The following is a 23,714-nucleotide window of genomic DNA, read 5'->3' on the forward strand; positions in this document are numbered from 1 at the left end:
CACAGTATAACCTGAGCTTAGGGGCCCACTCACACTATACTGTATATACAGAATATAAATGGCACAATATAACCTGAGCTTAGGGGCCCACTCACACTATACTGTATATACAGAATATAAATGGCACAATATAACCTGAGCTTAGGGGCCCACTCACACTATACTGTATATACAGAATATAAATGGCACAATATAACCTGAGCTTAGGGGCCCACTCACACTATACTGTATATACAGAATATAAATGGCACAATATAACCTGAGCTTAGGGGCCCACTCACACTATACTGTATATACAGAATATAAATGGCACAATATAACCTGAGCTTAGGGGCCCACTCACACTATACTGTATATACAGAATATAAATGGCACAGTATAACCTGAGCTTAGGGGCCCACTCACACTATACTGTATATACAGAATATAAATGGCACAATATAACCTGAGCTTAGGGGCCCGCTCACACTATACTGTATATACAGAATATAAATGGCACAATATAACCTGAGCTTAGGGGCCCGCTCACACTATACTGTATATACAGAATATAAATGGCACAATGTCAGGTTGGTTAGTAATTAATTCAGATTCTAATTACATGGCAGCTCATAAAACAGAACAATTTGTATCAGAATGTAACAACCAGACTCATTAAGATACTTAATGCAAAGAAATGGAATAGCTGTAACTGATGACATGTAATATTTTATTTTTCAACACTGTATTTATGCCTTCATGATTGCTATTGTTTCCTTCTCTTTGTACTGTTAAAACTCAATGAAAATTTTAATAATCAGCCCTGTAGCATTAGCTTCTATGGCAGGCAGATCTCTCCTTAATGATAATTTGTGACGACCCCTAGCCTAGTTTCCGAACAGCTTCTCAGAGCCCACTGAGCATGTGCAGTGCCACTGACACTCCTACGGTAGCAGAATCCAAGGGGAGCTCCTGTTCTCAACTTTGAAGGCTTGGATTATTTCTGTTATAGAGATGCTGAACCCTTAGGCTGGGGCAGTAAGTAAAGTACAGCATTTGTAGCCATTTTTATTTTTGGGGTTTATTTCTCCTTTAAGGTAACAAAGAGGGTGCCTGGGGGCTCAGTCTAAGGAACAAGAATTAAATAGAAGGAAATATGCACAAAAGAGGGAAGGCCGTGAGTTAACCCCTACAGGCAGAAAGAAAGGATAAGGGGCACAAATTGGGGCCACTATTCATACCCAGGCCCATGTCTAAATATGCTGGAATGATACAGTGCACAACACCTCTTTAATGGGCCACACTTGATATACCCCTTAGGGCAGTGGTACACGGGGAGACTAGTTGCCCCCCGCAATGCCATCCCGCTGGCTAGAATGTAAATCATATACGCGTCGCCCGAAGTTGTCCACGAAGAAAACTTCGGGTAACTGCGGGACATCGCGGCAATGCCCTACCACTGCCCTTACAAACACCAGTTATCTATTGGCAGAATTGCTTTCTTTGGTATGACTTTTGCCCACAACAAGCGTGACCCAATCAGTCAATAAGTCAATAAAAAAAAACAGTTAATTGTTCAAATGAAAGAAAGTGGCCGGATAATAAACTAACCCTAAACTTCAAATCAGAGGATAATCAAATAAGGAATGTATAATGGGCTTATAATGAAGGAGGTGAATAAGTGACAAAAAAACAAAGAAAGAAAGATGAAAGAAAGAAAGAAAGATAACTGTGTATACAAAGTACATATAATGAAGGAGGTGAATAAGATGCAAAAAACAAAGAAAGAAAAGAAAGAAAGAAAGAAAGCTGTATATAAAAAGTACATATACAGTAATGAAGGAGGTGAATAAGAGACAAAAACAAAGAAAGAAAGATGAAAGAAAGGAAGAAAGAAAGAAAAAAAGAAAGAAAGAAAGCTGTATATAAAAAGTACATATACAGTAATGAAGGAGGTGAATAAGAGACAAAAACAAAGAAAGAAAGATGAAAGAAAGGAAGGAAGAAAGAAAGAAAGAAAGAAAGAAAGAAAGAAAGAAAGAAAGAAAGAAAGAAAGAAAGAAAGAAAGAAAGAAAGAAAGAAAGAAAGCTGTATATAAAAAGTACATATACAGTAATGAAGGAGGTGAATAAGAGACAAAAACAAAGAAAGAAAGATGAAAGAAAGGAAGGAAGAAAGAAAGAAAGAAAGAAAGCTGTATATAAAAAGTACATATACAGTAATGAAGGAGGTGAATAAGAGACAAAAACAAAGAAAGAAAGATGAAAGAAAGGAAGGAAGAAAGAAAGAAAGAAAGAAAGCTGTATATAAAAAGTACATATACAGTAATGAAGGAGGTGAATAAGAGACAAAAACAAAGAAAGAAAGATGAAAGAAAGGAAGGAAGAAAGAAAGAAAGAAAAAATAAAGAAAGGAAGGAAGAAAGAAAGAAAGAAAGAAAGAAAGAAAGAAAGAAAGAAAGCTGTATATAAAAAGTACATATACAGTGATGAAGGAGGTGAATAAGAGACAAAAACAAAGAAAGAAAGAAAGAAAGAAAGAAAGAAAGAAAGAAAGAAAGAAAGAAAGCTGTATATAAAAAGTACATATACAGTGATGAAGGAGGTGAATAAGAGACAAAAACAAAGAAAGAAAGATGAAAGAAAGGAAGAAAGAAAGAAAGAAAGAAAGAAAGAAAGAAAGAAAGAAAGCTGTATATAAAAAGTACATATACAGTAATGAAGGAGGTGAATAAGAGACAAAAACAAAGAAAGAAAGATGAAAGAAAGAAAGAAAGAAAGAAAGAAAGCTGTATATAAAAAGTACATATACAGTAATGAAGGAGGTGAATAAGAGACAAAAACAAAGAAAGAAAGAAAGAAAGAAAGAAAGAAAGAAAGAAAGAAAGCTGTATATAAAAAGTACATATACAGTAATGAAGGAGGTGAATAAGAGACAAAAACAAAGAAAGAAAGAAAGAAAGAAAGAAAGAAAGAAAGAAAGAAAGAAAGAAAGAAAGCTGTATATAAAAAGTACATATACAGTAATGAAGGAGGTGAATAAGAGACAAAAACAAAGAAAGAAAGATGAAAGAAAGAAAGAAAGAAAGCTGTGTATACAAAGTACATACCCTATAAAGAAACAGAGATGAAGGAGCAGCAGGTTATCAGAGGGGCACCTTGGGTGAAATTATTGGGAGAGTAGGTGGGGGCAGGTGAGTAGAGACCATCTCACCCCGAGGGAGGGGGGTAATTAGGTTCCTTACCTGGTAGCCAGCCTGCAGGGGCTGCTGAATTGAGATGGGCACAAAGGCAAATGCAGAGCACAGAGGCAGCTGGTACTGAATGAGGGAGAGGCACACTAACTGATGTGCCTTGTTCTCCACCCCTTGGCTACACATGCCTTGCCTCTTTCTTACTAGGTGCCCTTAAGCCATGGATCATTTCATTGCTGGGAGGCTAGTCAGTATGGCAGACCCTGCCTTGTGTGATGCAACATTTGGCATATGGGTGCATCAGAATTTTCCATGCTTGAGGAAATATTGAGCAAGAAAGCACTTAAGTTGCCTGAAATAAGCAATATAAATGCCTGGACTGGCGCTGGACTGAGGCAGTGATCGCTGATGATAATACAGGGGAGCTGATTTAGGCCTAAATCTGTGTCCTACAGCCAGCTTTGGGTTTCATCAGGTCTCAGCGTCACTCCAGGCCATGTAGTCATGGAACCAACGGCCCCTGCTCTCCACATCTGCCACATCAAATATAGGGAATATGGCCGAGTTTCTCATTGTTTGAATCAGCCCTTCTTTATATGTATGCCCTATGTATATTTATATATATGTATAATACAAGGCAAAGGATCCATTATTTGGATTTCTGAATTACAAAAAAGGCCATCTCCCATAGACTTAGTTTAAATCAAATAATTCATTATTGAAAAACCCCAGGTCCCAAGCATTCTGGATAACCAGTCCCAAGCATATATATACAGTATATTATATAAAGATTGCCTTGAGGATTCTGTTCATGCTGGCCCCTTTAGCTTGGAATTGCCTTATTTTTTACGGTTATTGCCTTGTGCCCCCTGAGAGATCACATAAGGAAACTATGCCGGATCCAAAACATTCTTATTCAATAACGCCAGATTACTGACCGCACAAAAGGAAACATTCTAATATTTGATATGGTTAGAGTAAATACCAGCCTTCCGGTTCCTGTTCTTTTTATATTCTATACAAATATAAGTAGTACCCGGAATCATTTTTACAAGCTGAAGTAGTAGAATATGGGCAAGGTGGCAACCTTATAAAGATAAGAGTAAGGCTAGGGTTACACGCTAGTTAGTATGGCAAGGTGGCAACCTTATAAAGATAAGAGTAAGGCTAGGGTTACACGCTAGTTAGTATGGCAAGGTGGCAACCTTATAAAGATAAGAGTAAGGCTAGGGTTACACGCTAGTTAGTATGGCAAGGTGGCAACCTTATAAAGATAAGAGTAAGGCTAGGGTTACACGCTAGTTAGTATGGCAAGGTGGCAACCTTATAAAGATAAGAGTAAGGCTAGGGTTACACGCTAGTTAGTATAGCAAGGTGGCAACCTTATAAAGATAAGAGTAAGGCTAGGGTTACACGCTAGTTAGTATGGCAAGGTGGCAACCTTATAAAGATAAGAGTAAGGCTAGGGTTACACGCTAGTTAGTATGGCAAGGTGGCAACCTTATAAAGATAAGAGTAAGGCTAGGGTTACACGCTAGTTAGTATGGCAAGGTGGCAACCTTATAAAGATAAGAGTAAGGCTAGGGTTACACGCTAGTTAGTATGGCAAGGTGGCAACCTTATAAACATAAGAGTAAGGCTAGGGTTACACGCTAGTTAGTATGGCAAGGTGGCAACCTTATAAAGATAAGAGTAAGGCTAGGGTTACACGCTAGTTAGTATAGCAAGGTGGCAACCTTATAAACATAAGAGTAAGGCTAGGGTTACACGCTAGTTAGTATAGCAAGGTGGCAACCTTATAAAGATAAGAGTAAGGCTAGGGTTACACGCTAGTTAGTATGGCAAGGTGGCAACCTTATAAAGATAAGAGTAAGGCTAGGGTTACACGCTAGTTAGTATGGCAAGGTGGCAACCTTATAAAGATAAGAGTAAGGCTAGGGTTACACGCTAGTTAGTATAGCAAGGTGGCAACCTTATAAAGATAAGAGTAAGGCTAGGGTTACACGCTAGTTAGTATGGCAAGGTGGCAACCTTATAAAGATAAGAGTAAGGCTAGGGTTACACGCTAGTTAGTATGGCAAGGTGGCAACCTTATAAAGATAAGAGTAAGGCTAGGGTTACATGCTAGTTAGTATAAGGTGAATATCTTAGGGGTCCACAGCAAGCATTTCTATATCCCTTGACAACTGGGGGGCTGCATAGAGCCCCAAAAACACCAGTTTGACCTGCCGGCTCTGTTGCTCTTACTTGGGGCTCCTAATAACAGCTCTGGGGTATTGTTTGTGGATGGCAAATTACCTCTAGACTAGGATTTCACTTTAAACGGGGCCACAGGCCACTCTGTGTATATTCAGATAGAGCCACTGTATTATTAGTTTCCACTTTCCACTTTCACTGCAGGTACCCACTGGTACCAGCACTTTGCAAGCAAGAAAAGCGGGTGGTGGGTAGGATAGATGCGGGTATAGATGGGGCCGGCAGGTCACTGGTCAGGTTGCGAGTCTTGTCTATATTTCTTTTATTATGTTACCCAGGGCCGCCATCAGGGGGGCACAGGGGGGACAGTTGTCCCGGGCCCGGGCGTTTAAAGGGGCCCGGCCGGGCTCTGTTACTGTTATTGCTGGTATCCGCTGTGATGTCCCGAACTCCCTGCTGTGTGTGCGCTTTTATAAGGTTGCGCCCTGTGCGTACTGACGTCACACGCACGGGGCGCAACCCTATAAAAGCGCACATGTAGCGGCGAGTTCGGGACATCACAGCGGATACCAGCAATAACAGTAACAGAGCCCGGCCGGGCCCCTTTAAACACCCGGGCCCTCCTGGACAACTGTCGCAGGGGAGTAGGAGCCGGAGGATGCAAAAAGATGCTGGCGGGGGGGGGGGGGTGGTAGAGGACTGGAGGATTCTTGGGGGAGCCTGAGGGAAGGTGTAGGATGTTTGGGGGGGGCCTGGGGGAAGGTGTAGGATGTTTGGGGGGGGCCTGAGGGAAGGTGTAGGATGTTTGGGGGGGGCCTGGGGGAAGGTGTAGGATGTTTGGGGGGGGCCTGGGGGAAGGTGTAGGATGTTTGGGGGGGGCCTGGGGGAAGGTGTAGGATGTTTGGGGGGGGCGGGGGGGAAGGTGGAGGATGTTTGGGGGGGGCCTGGGGGGAAGGTGGAGGATGTTTGGGGGGGCCTGGGGGAATGTGGAAGATGCTTGGGGGGGCCCTGGGGGAAGGTGGAAGATGCTTGGGGGGGCCCTGGGGGAAGGCGGAGGATGTTTGGGGGGGCCTGGGGGGAAGGTGGAGGATGTTTGGGGGGGGGCCTGGGGGAAGGTGGAGGATGTTTGGGGGGGGCCTGGGGGAAGGTGGAGGATGTTTGGGGGGGGCCTGGGGGAAGGTGGAGGATGTTTGGGGGGGCCCTGGGGGAAGGTGGAAGATGCTTGGGGGGGGCCTGGGGGAAGGTGGAGGATGTTTGGGGGGGCCCTGGGGGAAGGTGGAAGATGCTTGGGGGGGGCCTGGGGGAAGGTGGAGGATGCTTGGGGGGGCCCCTGAAGGAAGCAGCAGGATGCTTGGGGGACCCTGGAAGAAGCAGGAGGATTCTGTGGGGTGGGGGGGTGGTGGTGGGGGGGAGCGGCAAGAAGCAGCGGAGAGCGGGCCATTGTATGGGGACACTGGGGGAGGACCACCAATGTTTTAGGGGGCCCTGGGCAGGCTAGCAATGTTTTAGGGGCACTGGCACTAATGCAAAACGTAATCCTTGGCCACAAATGTTTTAGGGGGGCCCTGGCTACCAAGGTTTTAGTGGGCCCTCGCTACCAATGCCTGTGTGTCCCTTGTATTGATGGGAGGGGCCATTGGGGGTGTGGGAGGGGCCATTGGGGGCTTGGGTGGGTGGGGCCCAGAAAATTTTGTTGTGAGGGGCCCGTGATTTCTGATGGCGGCCCTGATGTTACCTATATTATTTGTATTTTATGACTTTAAACATCTGATGATGTCACTTCTGGTTTGCAGCAACAGCACTTCCTGTTTAATGGTGGTTGGGATGTGGATAAGGCAGTTGTGAGTCAGGCTGGGTGGCGGGCCAAAGCAAGTAAAAATTCAGGTTGTGAGTCACTGGTTGAGGGTCTGGGTCAAATCCATAGCTCAAAAATTGGCTCTGTGCAGGACTCTAGCCCAGGGGCCTGTACTGGCCCACTTTTCAAACAGCTTGATATTCTTCCTAGGGCAGTAGCCCCCATTAAGCTTTTTGTTAAACACATTAGCAATAGTTACTAGAAATCTAGAAGTCAAGAAGGGACAAGAAACCTAAGCTCCGCCCACCCCCGGGTACCCTGTGGGTAGGATATATAGATGTGGGTATAGATGGGAGTCAGCATGTCAGGGGTCAGGTTGAGGGTCTTGTCTATATTTCTTATATTATATTAGCTATATTATCTGTATTTTACGACTAACATTTTTTTTAAAAAAAATTATCCTACCCCCACCCACTGATGATGTCACTTCTGGTTTGCAGCAACAGCACTTCCTGTTTAATGGTGGTTGGGATGTGGATAAGGCAGTTGTGGGCCAGGTTGGGTGGCAGGTCAAAGCAAGTAAAAATGCAGGTTGCGAGTCACTGAGTCATTGGTTGCGGGTCTGGGTCAAGTCCATAGCTCAAAAATTGGCTCTGTGCAGGACTCTAGCCCAGGGGCCTGTACTGGCCCACCTTTCAAACAGCTTGATATTCTTCCTAGGGCAGTAGCCCCCATTAAGCTTTAAGCAATAGTTACTAGAAATCTGTGGGTAGGAAATTTTCCAACCCACACTTACCCTTATCCGGCCTAAGGTCAAGAAGGAACAAGAAAACCTAAGCCCCGCCCACCCCAGAGCTGCCATAAGATGTCAGAGTGGAGGGTCTGGGAATGCAATCCCACCAACAATAAGCTAAGTGATCTGGAACCCAGTTCTGTGTATACCTAGTTCTGTGCTCTGTGGTGAGCAATAGTGACTGGTACCCAACCTGCACCCAAAATGGTGGCCCTTTTTTGGCTGGAATCCAAGGGTTGGGAGCCATCTTAAAACTTACTAATTTTAGAGTATATGAAAGGCTCTCAAGCTGCGATTGAACTACAAGCAGAGAATCATCTCCCAGCTGGTTTCTTGCTGGGGGTTTATAATAGGACAGTAAGGGTATGGGGGGGGGGGGGCTGTAAAGCACTAAATGAGTCAGTAACTCCTTTACTAAAACTAAAGCTAAAGCTGGGGCTAATATCATAATATACATTCTGACCAATATGTATAGAAAATAAGGTGTAGTGTCCCTTTAAGAAATAAGTCAGCTATATTTCAACTTGTGCAGTGTTGGTGACTTCTGCTGCAGTTGCCTCAGAGATTGTGTTGTAGCGTCTCACCTTGACAGAACATAGAATATTTACTTAAATACAGGTGTTACTCTTTAGAAATAAACATCCCCGTGGCCTACATTAAAGGAGAAGGAAAGGTAAAAACTCAGTAAGATGAAAGGTCTGTGTAAATGCAGCCATCAGCACTCACAGAGAGTCCTCTATCAAAAGAAACACAGGATTTCTTGTCTCTTTTTTTGTAAACATGATGTTCCAGTGTCTGACTTCCTCTCTCAGAAACATCCTTAATTCCCATTGCCAGAGTCTGCACAGTTCTCTCCTCTCTCCCCTCTCCTGCTCCCCCTCCTGTGAGAATGCTAATAACTCCCTCCCTTAGGAATGTGTGATCTGAGCTATAACAGCTAGAGCTGCAGCAGGAAGCTACTTAAAATGGCAGCTGCTATCTTAAGCAAACAGAGAAAGCTTCTAAAGCTGTTTACCCAGGTATGGTAATGGTTTCTGCAGAATAAATAGAGAGTTCTAGGTGGCACTAATGTGGCAAATCTATTGGCAGTAAAATGCCAAAATGACTTTGCTTCTCCTTTAACGTAATAGTAACGGATAGTGTAGACTGAGCACCGGTTACATTAGTCCTTCTGTCTCAGCTGGGCCCTCGCATTTAGTGAAGGAAGAAAGAGGTGTTGCAGAACAATATCTCTCAGCTGCACAAACGGAATTTCTGGACAGCAGGAGTTCTTACGCCAATAGCAAACATTTATTTAGCTCATAAGGTAAAATACTCATGTAGTACCACTGACAGAATTAAGGTAAAGTGGTCACAGCAATATACAATTGCAGAGCATATCACACACTAACACTCCCAGGGTCGGACTGAGATGCCAGGGGCCCACCAGAAAAACTTGGACCATGGGCCCACTCTCTAAACTTATTATTCCCCCTCTCCTCTTTCAACCTCTTTATTATCCAAGTCTCTGTCCTTCCATCTCTTTTTCCCAATACAGAAATAGGTAATGGCCATGCAATTGGCTAAACAGATAGAAGCAAGAGGGCCCACCGGCGCCTGGGCCCTGGGAGTTTTCCTGGTATCCTGGTGGGCCAGTCTGACACTGGACACTCCTCTCTGAGGACAGACATGGCAGGATTCCACTTGAATTGGATCACCTCCAGTGGAACCTCAGGGAAATCTTCTAACCTGATTTTCTTTTACACTAACAGGCAGTGAGAGAGATACCTCCAATCTATCCTCCTATGTTGGAGCTCAGAACTGCTCTTTCTAGCTCAATCTATCTGCCTTACACTCCTAGAGTGTACTATACCAGTCAGCGGGACATCCACCTGGTTCAACAGATGCAGGCCAAAGGGGAAGATCCACCCCTCGCCAAGCAAGCGGATCTTCTCCCTATATGCCCAACTTACGGGTGGGCCATATCGGGCTATTTGAATCATGGCCCTTAGTTTGAGGAACCCTGTCCAACCAGCAACAAGGTGTTGATATTGGGGCACTGGGCCTGTTGGAGGGTCAATAGGAGATGCATCACAGTAAGGAGGATAGGGGCCAGGGTTCGCTACCCCTCTGGTTCTGACTCAGAGAGCCCGGTGTTAAGAAGGGCTGCCCAGGACAAAACTGCCCACCTGGTATGTCATTGCCCTGCCCTGTGATGTACCCACCCTGTGACTTCGACACCCACCCCCCTGCCCGGAGTTAGCGGTGGGGAATGGTTGCAAGGTACACATTATATTTATATTAATTATATCCCTGGCACAATTTCTCCATGGGTACGCACTCCAGACACGGGTGAAGGTGGTTAAGATATAGCTTTATTCACAATAATCCTGATGCGTTTCGTGTCTTTCAACACGTAGTCATAGGTAGAAACGCAAGGTTTGGTATTATTGTATTTAACTAATTATATTACTGCCCAAGTTTAATAGTGGCACTAGGAACCTGCTGCTGTGTGCAGGGGTTTGTGAGAGGTGAGTACGGGTAGGGAGTGGGGCCAAACAGTCACTGCTAGCTGAGAGCACAGAGAATGTAGGACATAACAATAATTAACACAGCGATGCTGTATACAGGGCACAGTACCCCACGCACAGGGACACCCCCCAGTATTATAAAGCGCGGTTGAGTTTTAAGATGATAAAATGGCTGCCGATAGCTCTCATGGGTTAATTTCTCCCCTCCCAGGTGCTCTATGCAACAGGCTGTGTGGCAGTACAAAAGCAGGGGCAGCCAGTCACCTTTTTCCAGCCGTAGTTCCATTAGTGCCATTGTGAATAATGTGCCTTTCTTTGCCTGAACAATATCTCGGGTCACCTGTTGCCCCTTAGCACACTGATCCTTTATCTCACCCAGTATTTGCTGGCGTTTCCCCAATCCACCTGTTGCCTTTTCCCTCCAGGATGTCAGTACCTGCTGCGCGACAGAGAGAGATTGTTGGTTTGTGCAGCTGAACTCCATGGGCAGCGCCATCCTCTCATATGTGCCCACATACACTGGCACCGGGGAAAGTGACTTTCATCAATAGCTAATGGGCTGATGCACCAGGGGCGGAACTAGGGGCAAACAGCAGAGATGTGTCTAGGGTGCAAACAGGCGATTCTAGACCCTGTGCCACCCTGAGGTCACACTGTGCCGGACAGCATCCTGGGGGGGGGGGCAGCAGAAATTTGGCTCATAAAGTTACCAGGAGTGGCTTTTTGCCTCCTCTAGTTACGGGGTGCTGCCTCTGAGCCGGATGTTTGTGGCCTGTAGGATGGGGAGCTGGGTCGGAGCCCACAAAAAAGTGAGTACAGCCTCAGGCCAGAAGAACTGGCTCCGTTAACTCACACACACTTTTTATTACTTATCTTTCTAGTTAGAGCCTCTCCTATTCGCATTCCAGTTTCTCATTCGAACCACTGCCTGGTTGCTAGGGTAATTTGGACCCTAGAAACCACGTAGCTGCTAAAATTCCAAACTGGAGAGTTGCTGAATATAAAGCTAAATAATTCAAAAATGACAAATAATGGAAAAAAGAAGACCAATTGCAAATTGTCTCAGAATAGCTTCTGTTCGCTAAAACCTGCACCATCGCCATCTTCCTCAGCTTCTTCTGCTTTCCCTTCGTTCTGGTCCAGACAGGACCAGACACTCAAATGTAGACGCAAAAAGATGTCTTTCGCTCTACTGCAACAGTAGACAGAAGAGGAAAAAGATCAGGGCCCCATTAATGAAAATTATCCAGGGTTGTTCGATCCTATGTGCAGATGGTCAGGGCTGTCCAACTGGAGGCCACTGGCTGAATGTGGCCCTTCAAAGGATTTCTGAGCCCCCCAGTCTACACAAGGGCTCCATAGACTTTTTATTGTACAGGTATAGGATCCATTATCCGGACACCTGTTATCCAGAAAGTTCCAAATTACGGAGAGACCATCTCCCATAGACTCCATTTTAAACAAATGATTCTAATTTTTAGAAAATATTTTTTTTCTCTGTAATAATAAAACAGTACCTGTACTTGATCCCAACTAAGATATAATTACCCCTTATTGGGGCAAAACAGCCCTATTGGGTTTATTTAATGGTTAAATGATTCCCTTTTCTCTGTAATAATAAAACAGTACCTGTACTTGATCCCAACTAAGATATAATTACCCCTTATTGGGGGCAGAACAGCCCTATTGGGTTTATTTAATGGTTAAATGATTCCTTTTTCTCTGTAATAATAAAACAGTACCTGTACTTGATCCCAACTAAGATATAATTACCCCTTATTGGGGGCAGAACAGCCCTATTGGGTTTATTTAATGGTTAAATGATTCCCTTTTCTCTGTAATAATAAAACAGTACCTGTACTTGATCCCAACTAAGATATAATTACCCCTTATTGGGGGCAGAACAGCCCTATTGGGTTTATTTCATGGTTAAATGATTCCCTTTTCTCTGTAATAATAAAACAGTACCTGTACTTGATCCCAACTAAGATATAATTACCCCTTATTGGGGCAGAACAGCCCTATTGGGTTTATTTCATGGTTAAATGATTCCCTTTTCTCTGTAATAATAAAACAGTACCTGTACTTGATCCCAACTAAGATATAATTAATCCTTATTGGATGGAAAGCAATTCTATTTGGTTTATTTAATGTTTAAATGATTTTTTAGTAAACTTAAAGCATGGAGATTCAAACTATGGAAAGATCCCTTATCCTGAGGCCCCAGGTCGCGAGCATTCTGGATAACAGATCCCATACCTGTATCATCATTTTCATATAATCAGGCGCTTGAACATGGTGAGTAATAGCTGGCCCACTATTGGGTTGGACTGCCCTGGTCTAGAAGCATCAGACTTTAGTTCCACTGAGGAGTAATGGGATAGTAAGGCTCTAGTAAAAGAAGGAAACAAAGACCAGTAAGAAGATTTTTGGGCACATTCTTTATTTCACAGTGATTAATGGCAAAATATGTTACTCCTTACTCCCATAGGGTAATCATGTGCACCTTCTGTGCCTAGCAACCTGCGCAGGGCTGGATACAGAGCTTCCAAGCCTATCTCCCCTACCCCACAGATGGAATGTAGCTCGCCCTCGGCAAGGCTGGACACAATAGACAACTTAATAGGTCAAGAGTTGCGCATCAAGACTCAAAACACAACATTACACACAGGATCCTGATCATGTACAGATACAGATTTACACTTATACAATCAAGACAAACAATGTCTACCAAGTTATGGGATGGCCATATACACAATACTGTACCACTGTTGTACCTGTGTATCTCACAGACCAGCACTCACTTTCACACTGCCTTAAGGGGATGGTTATCAGTTTGCCGCAACTGCATTGAAGTTTGTTGGTTGCCTGGATATCAAATACATGCACCCCCAACACCTGTTCCTTTAATGGTGGGCTTATGGGTTTACAAATGGATGTAGGCCGTGGAGATGTCTGAGCTACAGTAGGGAGGATAAGCCTGTAGGACCAATGCTTTGGTGAGGAGACCAAGCAGGGAGGTGCAAGCCTATAAAAATGATGACCAAAGGTTAAAGGCTTAGGGTCACTCTATGGGGGTTACCTTGATGTTGGTACGGTGGCTTAACATCTAAAAACCTCAAATGTGCATTTACACATGTTTGGCACGTCGTCTAAGGCTTAAGACTGGCATCTCTAACACTGAACCAAGGGCAGTCTGAGCTTGGTACCTTTAGATGTTCCTCATGTAATCTGTATACGGGGAAAGGAGGCCTAGGAGGCTCCTTTACTATTTTAGGTCTGGAGATTAAGGTTTGGTCCCCTCGTTTGCTGGTGAATGTTTCTGTGTAGAAATCCTAGGGTCTCCTCTATATGAAAACCCTCAGGGACACCCAGAAATACTGGGGTTCTGATGTTCATTGCTGGTCTATGGCCATCAACCAAAGTGATGATTCCATGGTGCTATAAGCCAGGGCCGCTGTTAGCCTTTCCAGGACATTATCAATTACAATGGCTCTGTGGCTCCAGTAGCTAGCCCCATACCCAAGGCTGCGGCTTTAGATAAAAGCACACTAGTCTTCAATGTGGCTTGGGACATATAATGTTGGGAGGGAGGAGCTTAAAGTGTGCAGAGGGATATGGAAACCCTGTAGGGCAAATCTTACTTTCTGATTGGACCAACAAACAGACTCCGGGTAGCAGAAATAACTTTTTCAGACCTCTGTGTAGCAAAAATAAGCAGAATCTTTTGATTTTATAAAGTCTAGGGGTTTATTCAGTTGTTTGTCTAGCAAAAATATTATATACCTACTCTACTACTTCTGATTGAGACTCGTTTTCCAGAAGGGGCTATCATGGCTACCAGCCAGTTTCTCAGCTCAGCAGCCATTAACCCAGAAGCATAGCACCTGGGCCCCCAAATCCTGAACTGAGGGGCTACTGTAGCTGGCCAATCATCTCCCTTCGTTTAATACATTCATCTAGTCGCTTGTGATATAAGCAGAGGTTCCAGGGAGCAGCCTGCACGTCTGGGAAGCCACAGAGCAGGACAAAAGGTATTGACAGGGACAATGAGTAGGGTTGAGATCCTTGCATGTTACCAGGATGTGACACTGTGGCCTCTAAATATTGTCACCGTCAGCCCCAAGCGAGACAATGTCCCCAACACCACGACCTTTCCTTGTCCTCCACTTCCAGAATCTCACGCCGTTATTGCGCAAGATGTGACATCACAGATGGGTGCTGTCCTTCATGTCGTATACCGTGCCTTCCGAGCGTGTGACGCTAGCTTTACGGGACTTCATAGACACCAGAGTAAGAGGGTCTGGTCGGATGAGGTAACTGCAAAGGAAACAATATATAGTGAATACAGTACCCCCTATTGTATAATATAGGGATATTATAAGTCACCGGGGAGTTCATGACCATATAAAGGTCATGGAACTCCGGGGTGACTTCTAATATCCTCATATTTTACAACAGGGGGTACTTTATTTATTATAATATTCAAGTTTTAGTGAGTCATGTGACAGAAATGACATCACTAAGCTCCGATTATAACTGATGACATCACTAAGCACCGTTTATAAGGATATAATTTACAGTTTGGTCCCATAGGGAAATAAACAAACTGTATATTATATATACTGTATATATATACTCTATCAAATGAATCCAATACCATATTCAGATTTGAGAAAAACAACAAAATACATCAACTGTAAAGAGAAAACCGCAGCATTCACGACTGGGATGGGGGTTGGACTACGGTGTGCGAGGCCCACTGGGGCCCAGGGGCATATTAATAATAATAATAATGAAGAGCGTTGCTTTATGAGCCCCCATGTGTGTATGTACAGGGCTTGGGCTGGTGACAGGAATTTAGGGGCTATTAACAGTGGAAAGAGGGGTATAAACATGAGACCGTTATCATGGGAAGAAACAGGGAGAAACTTACACAACATCATTAAGTTCCAGTTTGGTATCTGGAGATGGGTTTATTAGGATATAGGACAAAGTGTTGTCAGTGTCCATAATGTCCACTGTAAAAAAAGCAGAAAAGTTTCAGATGTTAAAATAATAATACTCATACCCATGCTAAATATACATCTCATTGCCTTTATATGGGCACAGAACCCCTCAGTGACTGCTAATATCCTTATCATTTACAGTAGGGGGTACATTATCCCTTATAATACATGAGTGATACTCAGAGTTCCCTGTATAACTCAGCCTGTAGCCTTGTGCCTTTATATGGGCACAGAACCCCTCAGTGACTGCTAATATCCTTATCATTTACAGTAGGGGGTACATTATCCCTTATAATACATGAGTGATACTCAGAGTTCCCTGTATAACTCAGCCTGCAGCCTTGTGCCTTTATATGGGCACAGAACCCCTCAGTGACTGCTAATATCCTTATCATTTACAGTAGGGGGTACATTATCCCTTATAATACATGAGTGATACTCAGAGTTCCCTGTATAACTCAGCCTGCAGCCTTGTGCCTTTATATGGGGGGCACAGAACCCCTCAGTGACTGCTAATATCCTTATCATTTACAGTAGGGGGTACATTATCCCTTATAATACATGAGAGACATCACTAAGCACTGTTTATAAGCATATAATTTACAGGCTAATCATGGCTCTTGATGTAGATGATACAATCCCCCAGTATATATATATCCCACATTAGTGTTGGGTGTACTCTGTTTCATACTGTACTCAGCAGTGGAGAGCCCCAAATGCTTCATCCTGGTCTTGACCAGTGCATTGAGTTCCTGCCGCTCCGACCGCCGGTACAGACTCATTCGCTGCTGGCTGATTCGTTCCGAAGCCGATTTCCCAGGCTGCCTTGCTCCCTTGCGGCTTAGCCTTCTGGCCCACTGCATGCTCTTTCTGCGCAGTAAGGGGTGCTCTGATTGGTCACTGGAGGTTGAGTTCCGGTGAAGGGGTCGCCCCTGGCTAGGGTCTCCCCATCGAGTCTCTCTTGTATCTTCATAATCTTCAACACTGATTGATACCTGAGACTTCATAAGGGGTTGTAAAAGGTGAATATTAGAGAGAAGAGAAGAAAAAAGGAAAATAATTAGATATGAATACAAAGAAAATCAGGGCCAAATGGGCAAAATGAAAGCAGATCGACCAGTTCTGATCTGGCCAAATGGGGTAAAATGGGGGGTGAATGAAGGGCATCAGATGTACCTCAGAGGCAGGCAGCAAGTGTGTCTCAGTACGGTATATCCCAATGGGAATATCGCCTGTAGTGGAACAGAGCTTCTGATACAGCCGCCCATAGCAACGGATCCACAGGTCTTCTTCTGTCACTCGGAGCTAAAGTGGCGCCACGTCAGAAAAGTCAGAAACTTTGCAACATAGACAAGACAAATATCAACAGCTGTGCCCAGGCCAGACTGGGATTGAAAATAGGTTCTGACAGTTCTGGTACACAGAGGCCCAAACAACCCTTACAGGTCCAATAAACAGTGTAGTGTGATCTAGGCCAAGGTAAGGGGAAAGGGGACCATATAGATGAGGAGAGACTTACGGCACAGAGGAATCCAGAACCAGGCATGGAATCCAGGCCGAGCAGCAGTCGTGTGATGGAGATCATGTAATCCTTAACAAATGACTGCACAATACCAGGAAGAAGCAGAAGAATCAAGTTATAACTAGGTAAAGTTGTAGTGTGACTTTATATAGATGGATAACGGGTGTAGAACAGGGATCCCCAAAACTTTTTACTTATGAACCACACTAAGAAAGTGTTGGTGAGCCACACAAGCATCTTTGGGGGTGCCAAATAAGGGCTGTGATTGGCTACTTGGCCTGCGGGAGGCTCTGCTAGGAGTATAATTGTGTCATTGTGCTTCTAAAATGTGCCTATAAGCCAAAAATTTAAAAATGGGCACCAATTTTGAGACCCTGGAAACAATATCAGAGGGGTTGGTGAGCAAGATGTTGCCCCCGAGCCACTGGTTGGGGATCACTGATATAGAACAGATTCATACAATAGTCAGTATTTTGAGAATTATTTGCTGTTATTTCTCAGCCTGCCACAAGGGGTCACTATCTCCTTAGTAGGGACTCTGGATGGTAGGGTACTATACTGAGAGCGCTTTGGCTAGACAAAGTGAATCAATTAACTGAATAGGGGCCTTAAACACTGATATTGAGGGGCCAAGTGAGGGTATAAGCCATAAGGTGCCAAGTGCTGCAGGTCTAGTAACCCATAACAACTAATAAGTAGGCAGTAGGGGCACATGGAGCTAAAGTTCTAGTCCTGTTTGCAATAAGTGGCTCTTCAGTTCTACGACTAAAGGACCTAAAAGAGCCAGGCAGTGGCGTAACTACTCTGCACTGGACCCCCCTGCAAAAAAATCTTCAGAGGGGCCCGACGCAGAGCAGCAAACTCACTTTGGCCCCCTTGCCCTGACGCATCGTCCCTCAGCTCTAACGTGTCCCCCACCCATTGGCCTGTAAATCCCCGCTCCCTACCCATTCTCCTACCTTGGTGGAGTGGAGATTTACCTACTAAATAGAGAAAGCAGACCCTGTAGCCCGAGCCCCCCGGGGTCAGGATCTGCCTCCTCTATTGTTACAGCACTGGAGCCAGGCACAATGACTGGACCAACCATATTTGTTTAGGCAAAGTGTGTATATGGCCCGGTGTGAAGATGGAAATGCACTCATCAGTGGCTGCAGGAACACGTTAAGGCTACTACATAGCACAAAAGGGGGGTAGAGAATCTTGGTGCCCAAAAAAAAATGTCACTCGCAGCACCCAGAGGTACCTTTGTGCCATTACCCTTAGTGTTACACAGGGGGATATCAGCACCCATATGACAGTATATATATACTGGTATATACAGTACCTGGTATAGGAGGGTGTCTAACATGCTGACGCTGAAAACCTTCCCAGCGGCAAAGGGCAGTCTGAACATGAAGACCAGGTTCGAGCCCCGTTCCCGTTCCCTCTGTGGGAGGAGAGAGCTGTGAAGAAGGGACAGAAGGAAAAAGAAAGAAAGACAGAAGGGATGGGTGAGAACAGGAAAGATGGAGCGGAAGAGCCAGAGGGAGGAGAAAGAGGGGAGACGCAGATATTAAAAGAATATTAAAGAGAGGGGAAGATGATGGTGATTACTGAAGGGGTTACAGCAGTAGGTATCGGTACCTTCTCCAGCTTGGAGAGTACAACGGAGTATTTATCCTTGGCTTTGAACTGCATGAACCTCATGTTTGCAGGATGCGTTAGCTCTGTGATGATGTTCAACCCTGGGAACAGCCTAAGAAAAGAAGAAAAGTCAGGAATAATATAATAACATGGCCAGCTGTAACCCATAACGACCCATATTCTCATGCGCTATTAGCAATGCATTAATACTGAGTAGTGGTTGTTTGAATTTTGAGTTCAAGTTCTTCAAGACCTTCAAGGTGGAAGGTATGGACCTTCCATCTTGAAGGTCTTGAAGAAGAGGGGTCAGGTAGGGAGCCATAAGAGGGATGCTTCCATTGCTCCCCTGACCCACTCTTCCATATAACAGCATAAATGGAGTGGGAAGACCTGCGGGGGGAAGGGGAGCCATATTGCCCTAGCACATTATGCTTCTTTTGCACACAGGCTGGGCAGAGCCAATCGACTTCAAAGTTGGTCATATGTGAACAAACAACCATTGTAATAACAATCCCATCGAAACCCACCCACAAAGCCATGGGAGCTGGAGAACACAGTGACCTGTTGTGCCAGTGGGTTGAATCACAGCAAAGCGCTGGTTCTTTATGAGAAGCAAAGCCATAATGCACAAGGGTTCTCTGGTTAATTCAGGCCACTATACCTAAATAAAGTCTGCACATTGACAATAGTGCGCGCGTCAGCCATGTAGTCTTCTTCTGCAATCATAGAGCTTTCCTCTCCAACAACTACCATGTGTGCCGCGTAACTGACCCCACAGCGCAGCATGTCATCTAGACTGGGGAGAGAGTGGGATCATTATCACTGCCATACACCAACATCGAAAGTGTTCAGTTTTGGGCTAACCTCACCCATGCCTGGCCCTTGACTTTAGGGCGGCCATAGCAGCTAGCTATGAGGTTTTCATGCTGTGTTTTGGCCAGGAAATCATCAGTCAAAAAACTAAAGCCCTAGCTCATAATGTTATGTTTAATACAATATCAGTGTCACCCCGAGAGCTACTGAGTAAACACAGACTCATAGTTACTTACTTATCGATGGATCCAACCATGTAGTAGACCAGAGGGAACCAGCAAATGGCTTCCAGGAACTGAACATCTGGCCTGGGGGAGGAGCTCAAATTAATACTCACAATTTGCGAAGACATTTTAATAATGCTTGTGTGGGCAGATACACAGTGACTCCTATTGCCCCATATAACCCTCCCTATAACTCCTCATTGCTCCATATAACCCTCCCTATAACTCCTCCTATTGCTCTATATAACCCCTCCCTATAACTCCTCCTATTGCTCCATATAACCCCTCCCTATAACTCCTCCTATTGCTCCATATAACCCTCCCTATAACTCCTCCTATTGCTCCATATAACCCTCCCTATAATTCCTCCTATTGCTCTATATAACCCCTCCCTATAACTCCTCCTATTGCTCCATATAACCCTCCCTATAACTCCTCCTATTGCCCCATATAACCCCTCCCTATAACTCCTCCTATTGATCCATATAATACCTCCCTATAGCTCCTCCTATTGCTCCATATAACCCCTCCCTATAGCTCCTCCTATTGCTCCATATAACCCTCCCTATAACTCCTCCTATTGCTCCATATAACCCCTCCCTATAACTGCTCCTATTGCTCCATATAATCTCTCCCTATAACTCCTCCTATTGCTCCATATAACCCCTCCCTATAACTCCTCCTATTGCTCCATATAACCCCTCCCTATAACCCCTCCTATTGATCCATATAATACCTCCCTATAGTTCCTCCTATTGCTCCATATAACCCCTCCCTATAGCTCCTCCTATTGCTCCATATAACCCTCCCTATAACTCCTCCTATTGCTCCATATAACCCCTCCCTATAACTGCTCCTATTGCTCCATATAATCTCTCCCTATAACTCCTCCTATTGCTCCATATAACCCCTCCCTATAACTCCTCCTATTGCTCCATATAACCCCTCCCTATAACCCCTCCTATTGCTCCATATAACCCCTCCCTATAGCTCCTCCTATTGCTCCATATAACCTCTCCCTATAACTCCTCCTATTGCTCCATATAACCCCTCCCTATAACCCCTCCTATTGCTCCATATAACCCCTCCCTATAACTCCTCCTATTGCTCCATATAACCCCTCCCTATAACCCCTCCTATTGCTCCATATAACCCCTCCCTATAACTCCTCCTATTGCTCCATATAACCCCTCCCTATAACTCCTCCTATTGCTCCATATAACCCCTCCCTATAACTCCTCATACTGCTCCATATTCCTCCAGTGTCTCTACCTAACCTTCCCTATAACTGCTACAATTGCACTACATAATTAATGCATCTTGTATACTGGTTCTTACGGGTTCTCCAGAAGCAGGATGATGGGACTTAGCTCCTTCTTGCCTCTGTAGTAAGCTCTTAGTGGAACAATAAAGTTATACAGCCCGTTACCAGCATGCTCTGCAGACACTATCACCAGTGCATTTCTAAAGCCATATGCCCTTGCATCTTCATATGGGTAATGTTGGCAGCTCTGCGCACAAGAGAGACATAGTTAATATGGAATATTGGCCAATGGTGGAGGTAGAATGCAAGCAAGATGGCCATTTCATTTATCAGACACATACTCATTACAGAGCATAGAATACATTTAGGCAGGTGACTGGACAGATACATTGACAGACTCTGGTACCTTGTCAAGACGCAGGCAACAATATGGATTCTTCTGCTGGAGCAAGTGGCACAGAGTGGGTGAGCTGCCAATGTACGGTGTGTTTGAGGGGTATCCCTTAACCAGGCTGAGGAGATATAATATTGAAGATTAAACTATTCTTTTTTTCCCCACTGAATATTATAGCGACTGCCTCTTCTACATAAACAAACACTTTTGATGGAAACTGTTTGGTACCATGTTACTGTGCATCTTAAGCCTTTTGCTTAAATAAAAGCCCCCACGCCTACTTTCATAGCACCTACTTGATGGAGGAATCCAGCTCCTCGTCTGACTGGCTGGTCTCATCTTCTGATTGGTCACTCAAAAGGTCGAAATTTGTACTGGTGTCGCCATCCACAACATCTAGCACTGCGTCTATACTGTGTTTCCTTGTATGAGTTCCATCAGCAGGTGGGCTCAGCATATTCCCATCCACACTCTCTGGGCTTCTGGAGCCTTGGAGATCCATGGCCACTGTTCCTATAGACAGAGAGAGAGAGGTTAGACGTTGTGTCAGTGGGGAAACAAACACTATTGATTGATAAACCTGAAGCATCAATTCTTCTGACGTTGAGGTAAAGATGGGTATATTAACTTAGCTTCAGATCTGAAGAACAAAGCATATCTTTCTCCAGTTACACTGTGCAGTGTTTATTGTAGAAACTCATAGGACTTACGACTATGAAGATTTTCATTCATCCAGGTCATGGTATACAGTATCTAGTATAAATAAATCTAAAGCAACTGGACTTGTTAAGTAATCACTGAAGACGTTTCTTCAATCCATTCCCATACCAGTCAGTTGAACTGAAGAAGCTGCTCGGATGAGTAGTGAAACATCTTCAATGATTCCTTAACAAGTCCAGTTGCTTTAGATTTATTTATACTCAATATCTTGGGACTTACCCATGCTTGCTATAATGCTGTGAACAGGGAGCCTTGTCAGCCCATGGTAGGTAGACTTTGGGTACCCGGATTTCTTGGCTTCTTCGTTGTCTTTCAAACTGAATGCCGAGTTCTCTTCTTTTGAGATATTTATGTAGAAGCAGGTATCTGTTGAGGACATTATATGGCAAGGCCCTGGATTCAGCAGGATGCTGGTTTTGTTATCCCGACGGACACCAATCAAACAGACCCCGTACCTGTGAATACCAAATGGGTCACAAATGACAATAATATCTAGTTTGTAGTGACTGACCATGGCGGTTTATATACCACTGGGTTTAGATAGGGTTGTAATAATGTACATGGACTGTGACTCTTCCCTTGTTGCTGTATTAATCAGTAATGGAGCCGGAAGGAGAATAAAATAGGGCCTACATATAATCCTAATCAACCCTTGTTGGTTTTTGAAGACTCTCTCTGCCAGTGTCCTGATGAAGGGTAACATGAGCAGTGGAAAAGAGCATGCAACCAAGACACAATATGCATATTGTACTTTCTTTTATTTGTTATGGCCTCTGTAGATGAAGAGGGGCTCATCTGGTGTGTGATGAAAAAAAAAAAGGAGAAAGTTACGAGCCAAGAGGTCCAACAAACCCAACAAGCATGTCTCGTATTCAGGCCTGCTAAGTATTTCTTATTTGTCCTAGGAAGTGCAAACAAAGGTGGATGGAAATGTTCTCAGTTCTGGAGAAACTGAAACTGAATCTATTCATTTTGAAGAAAATACTAAAAATGTGTTAGAAATGTTATCAGCTTTCCTGTGTTTTGAAATCACATGAATTTGAATTATGACTCAACCCAAAGGATTCATCTAAATCTCTGTACCAGGAATAGGCTGAGTACTGAGCAGAATCCTCGATTTTTTTGCATCTCTACTCAATTCACCAAGCTACCTTTGAAAAGCATTTTGAAACTTAAGGTGCATGAAGACATTTTTGGTGGTCTTAAAATTACCAGTTAAGAAAGAGTCATTTAGGGGAACCTCCCTAGGGTTTTCATTTCATGCTTAAGGTGGCCATACATGTTACACGAGGTCGCCAAGTGAGCGGATCTTCTCCCGATATCTCCCCTGGGCGATATCGGGTTAATTCAGGCTAATTCGGTCGTTAGGCCCTGGGGCCAAACAATCGAATTAGAATGCCAGTAATAGGCACATTCTCTGCTTAGGTACAGATAACTGCAACCCACATATTTCAGATTAGGCAAAAAAAAGAATGATTTAGTGTTAGGGAAGTTATGTCCCTCTACTTAACACACAGTTGAGAATTTAGGGGTCTTTTTATTCCATTTATAGCAAAATATACCTTAGTGTCTTGCAGCAAAACATATAAAATCTTTATAACATGTTATAAGGTTCATTTTACTCTATAAACTAAGGGGCAGCTTATCTTACAGGTGAATGCCATGGTGGCTCATTGAC

The 23,714-nt window shown here is 44.1% G+C and overlaps 1 protein-coding gene across 5 annotated transcripts in view; it reads right to left on the reverse strand.

The window, feature by feature from the left end:
- Positions 1 to 12,889: 12,889 nt before the first annotated feature.
- Positions 12,890 to 23,714, reverse strand: part of kcnt2l (potassium channel, sodium activated subfamily T, member 2 like) — a 62,237-nt gene continuing 51,412 nt past the window's right edge. For 2 of the 5 annotated variants that reach the window (XM_012953117.3, XM_031899402.1), the window contains 13 exons: positions 22,256 to 22,491; positions 21,613 to 21,829; positions 21,329 to 21,434; positions 20,997 to 21,169; positions 19,671 to 19,742; positions 19,283 to 19,417; positions 18,622 to 18,733; positions 18,323 to 18,424; positions 16,996 to 17,079; positions 16,653 to 16,781; positions 16,156 to 16,477; positions 15,404 to 15,488; positions 12,890 to 14,787 (listed from right to left, as the gene is read on the reverse strand). In XM_012953117.3, the coding sequence (XP_012808571.1) occupies positions 14,676 to 14,787; positions 15,404 to 15,488; positions 16,156 to 16,477; positions 16,653 to 16,781; positions 16,996 to 17,079; positions 18,323 to 18,424; positions 18,622 to 18,733; positions 19,283 to 19,417; positions 19,671 to 19,742; positions 20,997 to 21,169; positions 21,329 to 21,434; positions 21,613 to 21,829; positions 22,256 to 22,491 (1,885 nt within the window). In that variant the 3' untranslated portion in view covers positions 12,890 to 14,675. Of the gene's footprint in view, positions 14,788 to 15,403; positions 15,489 to 16,155; positions 16,478 to 16,652; positions 16,782 to 16,995; positions 17,080 to 18,322; positions 18,441 to 18,621; positions 18,734 to 19,282; positions 19,418 to 19,670; positions 19,743 to 20,996; positions 21,170 to 21,328; positions 21,435 to 21,612; positions 21,830 to 22,255; positions 22,492 to 23,714 lie in introns of those variants that run through there. The other 3 variants (XM_012953119.3, XR_001924274.2, XR_001168938.3) reach the window with 3 other exon arrangements.

This window comes from Xenopus tropicalis, chromosome 3, assembly GCF_000004195.4.
Source record: "Xenopus tropicalis strain Nigerian chromosome 3, UCB_Xtro_10.0, whole genome shotgun sequence".
NCBI classification, from domain to species: Eukaryota; Metazoa; Chordata; class Amphibia; order Anura; family Pipidae; genus Xenopus; species Xenopus tropicalis.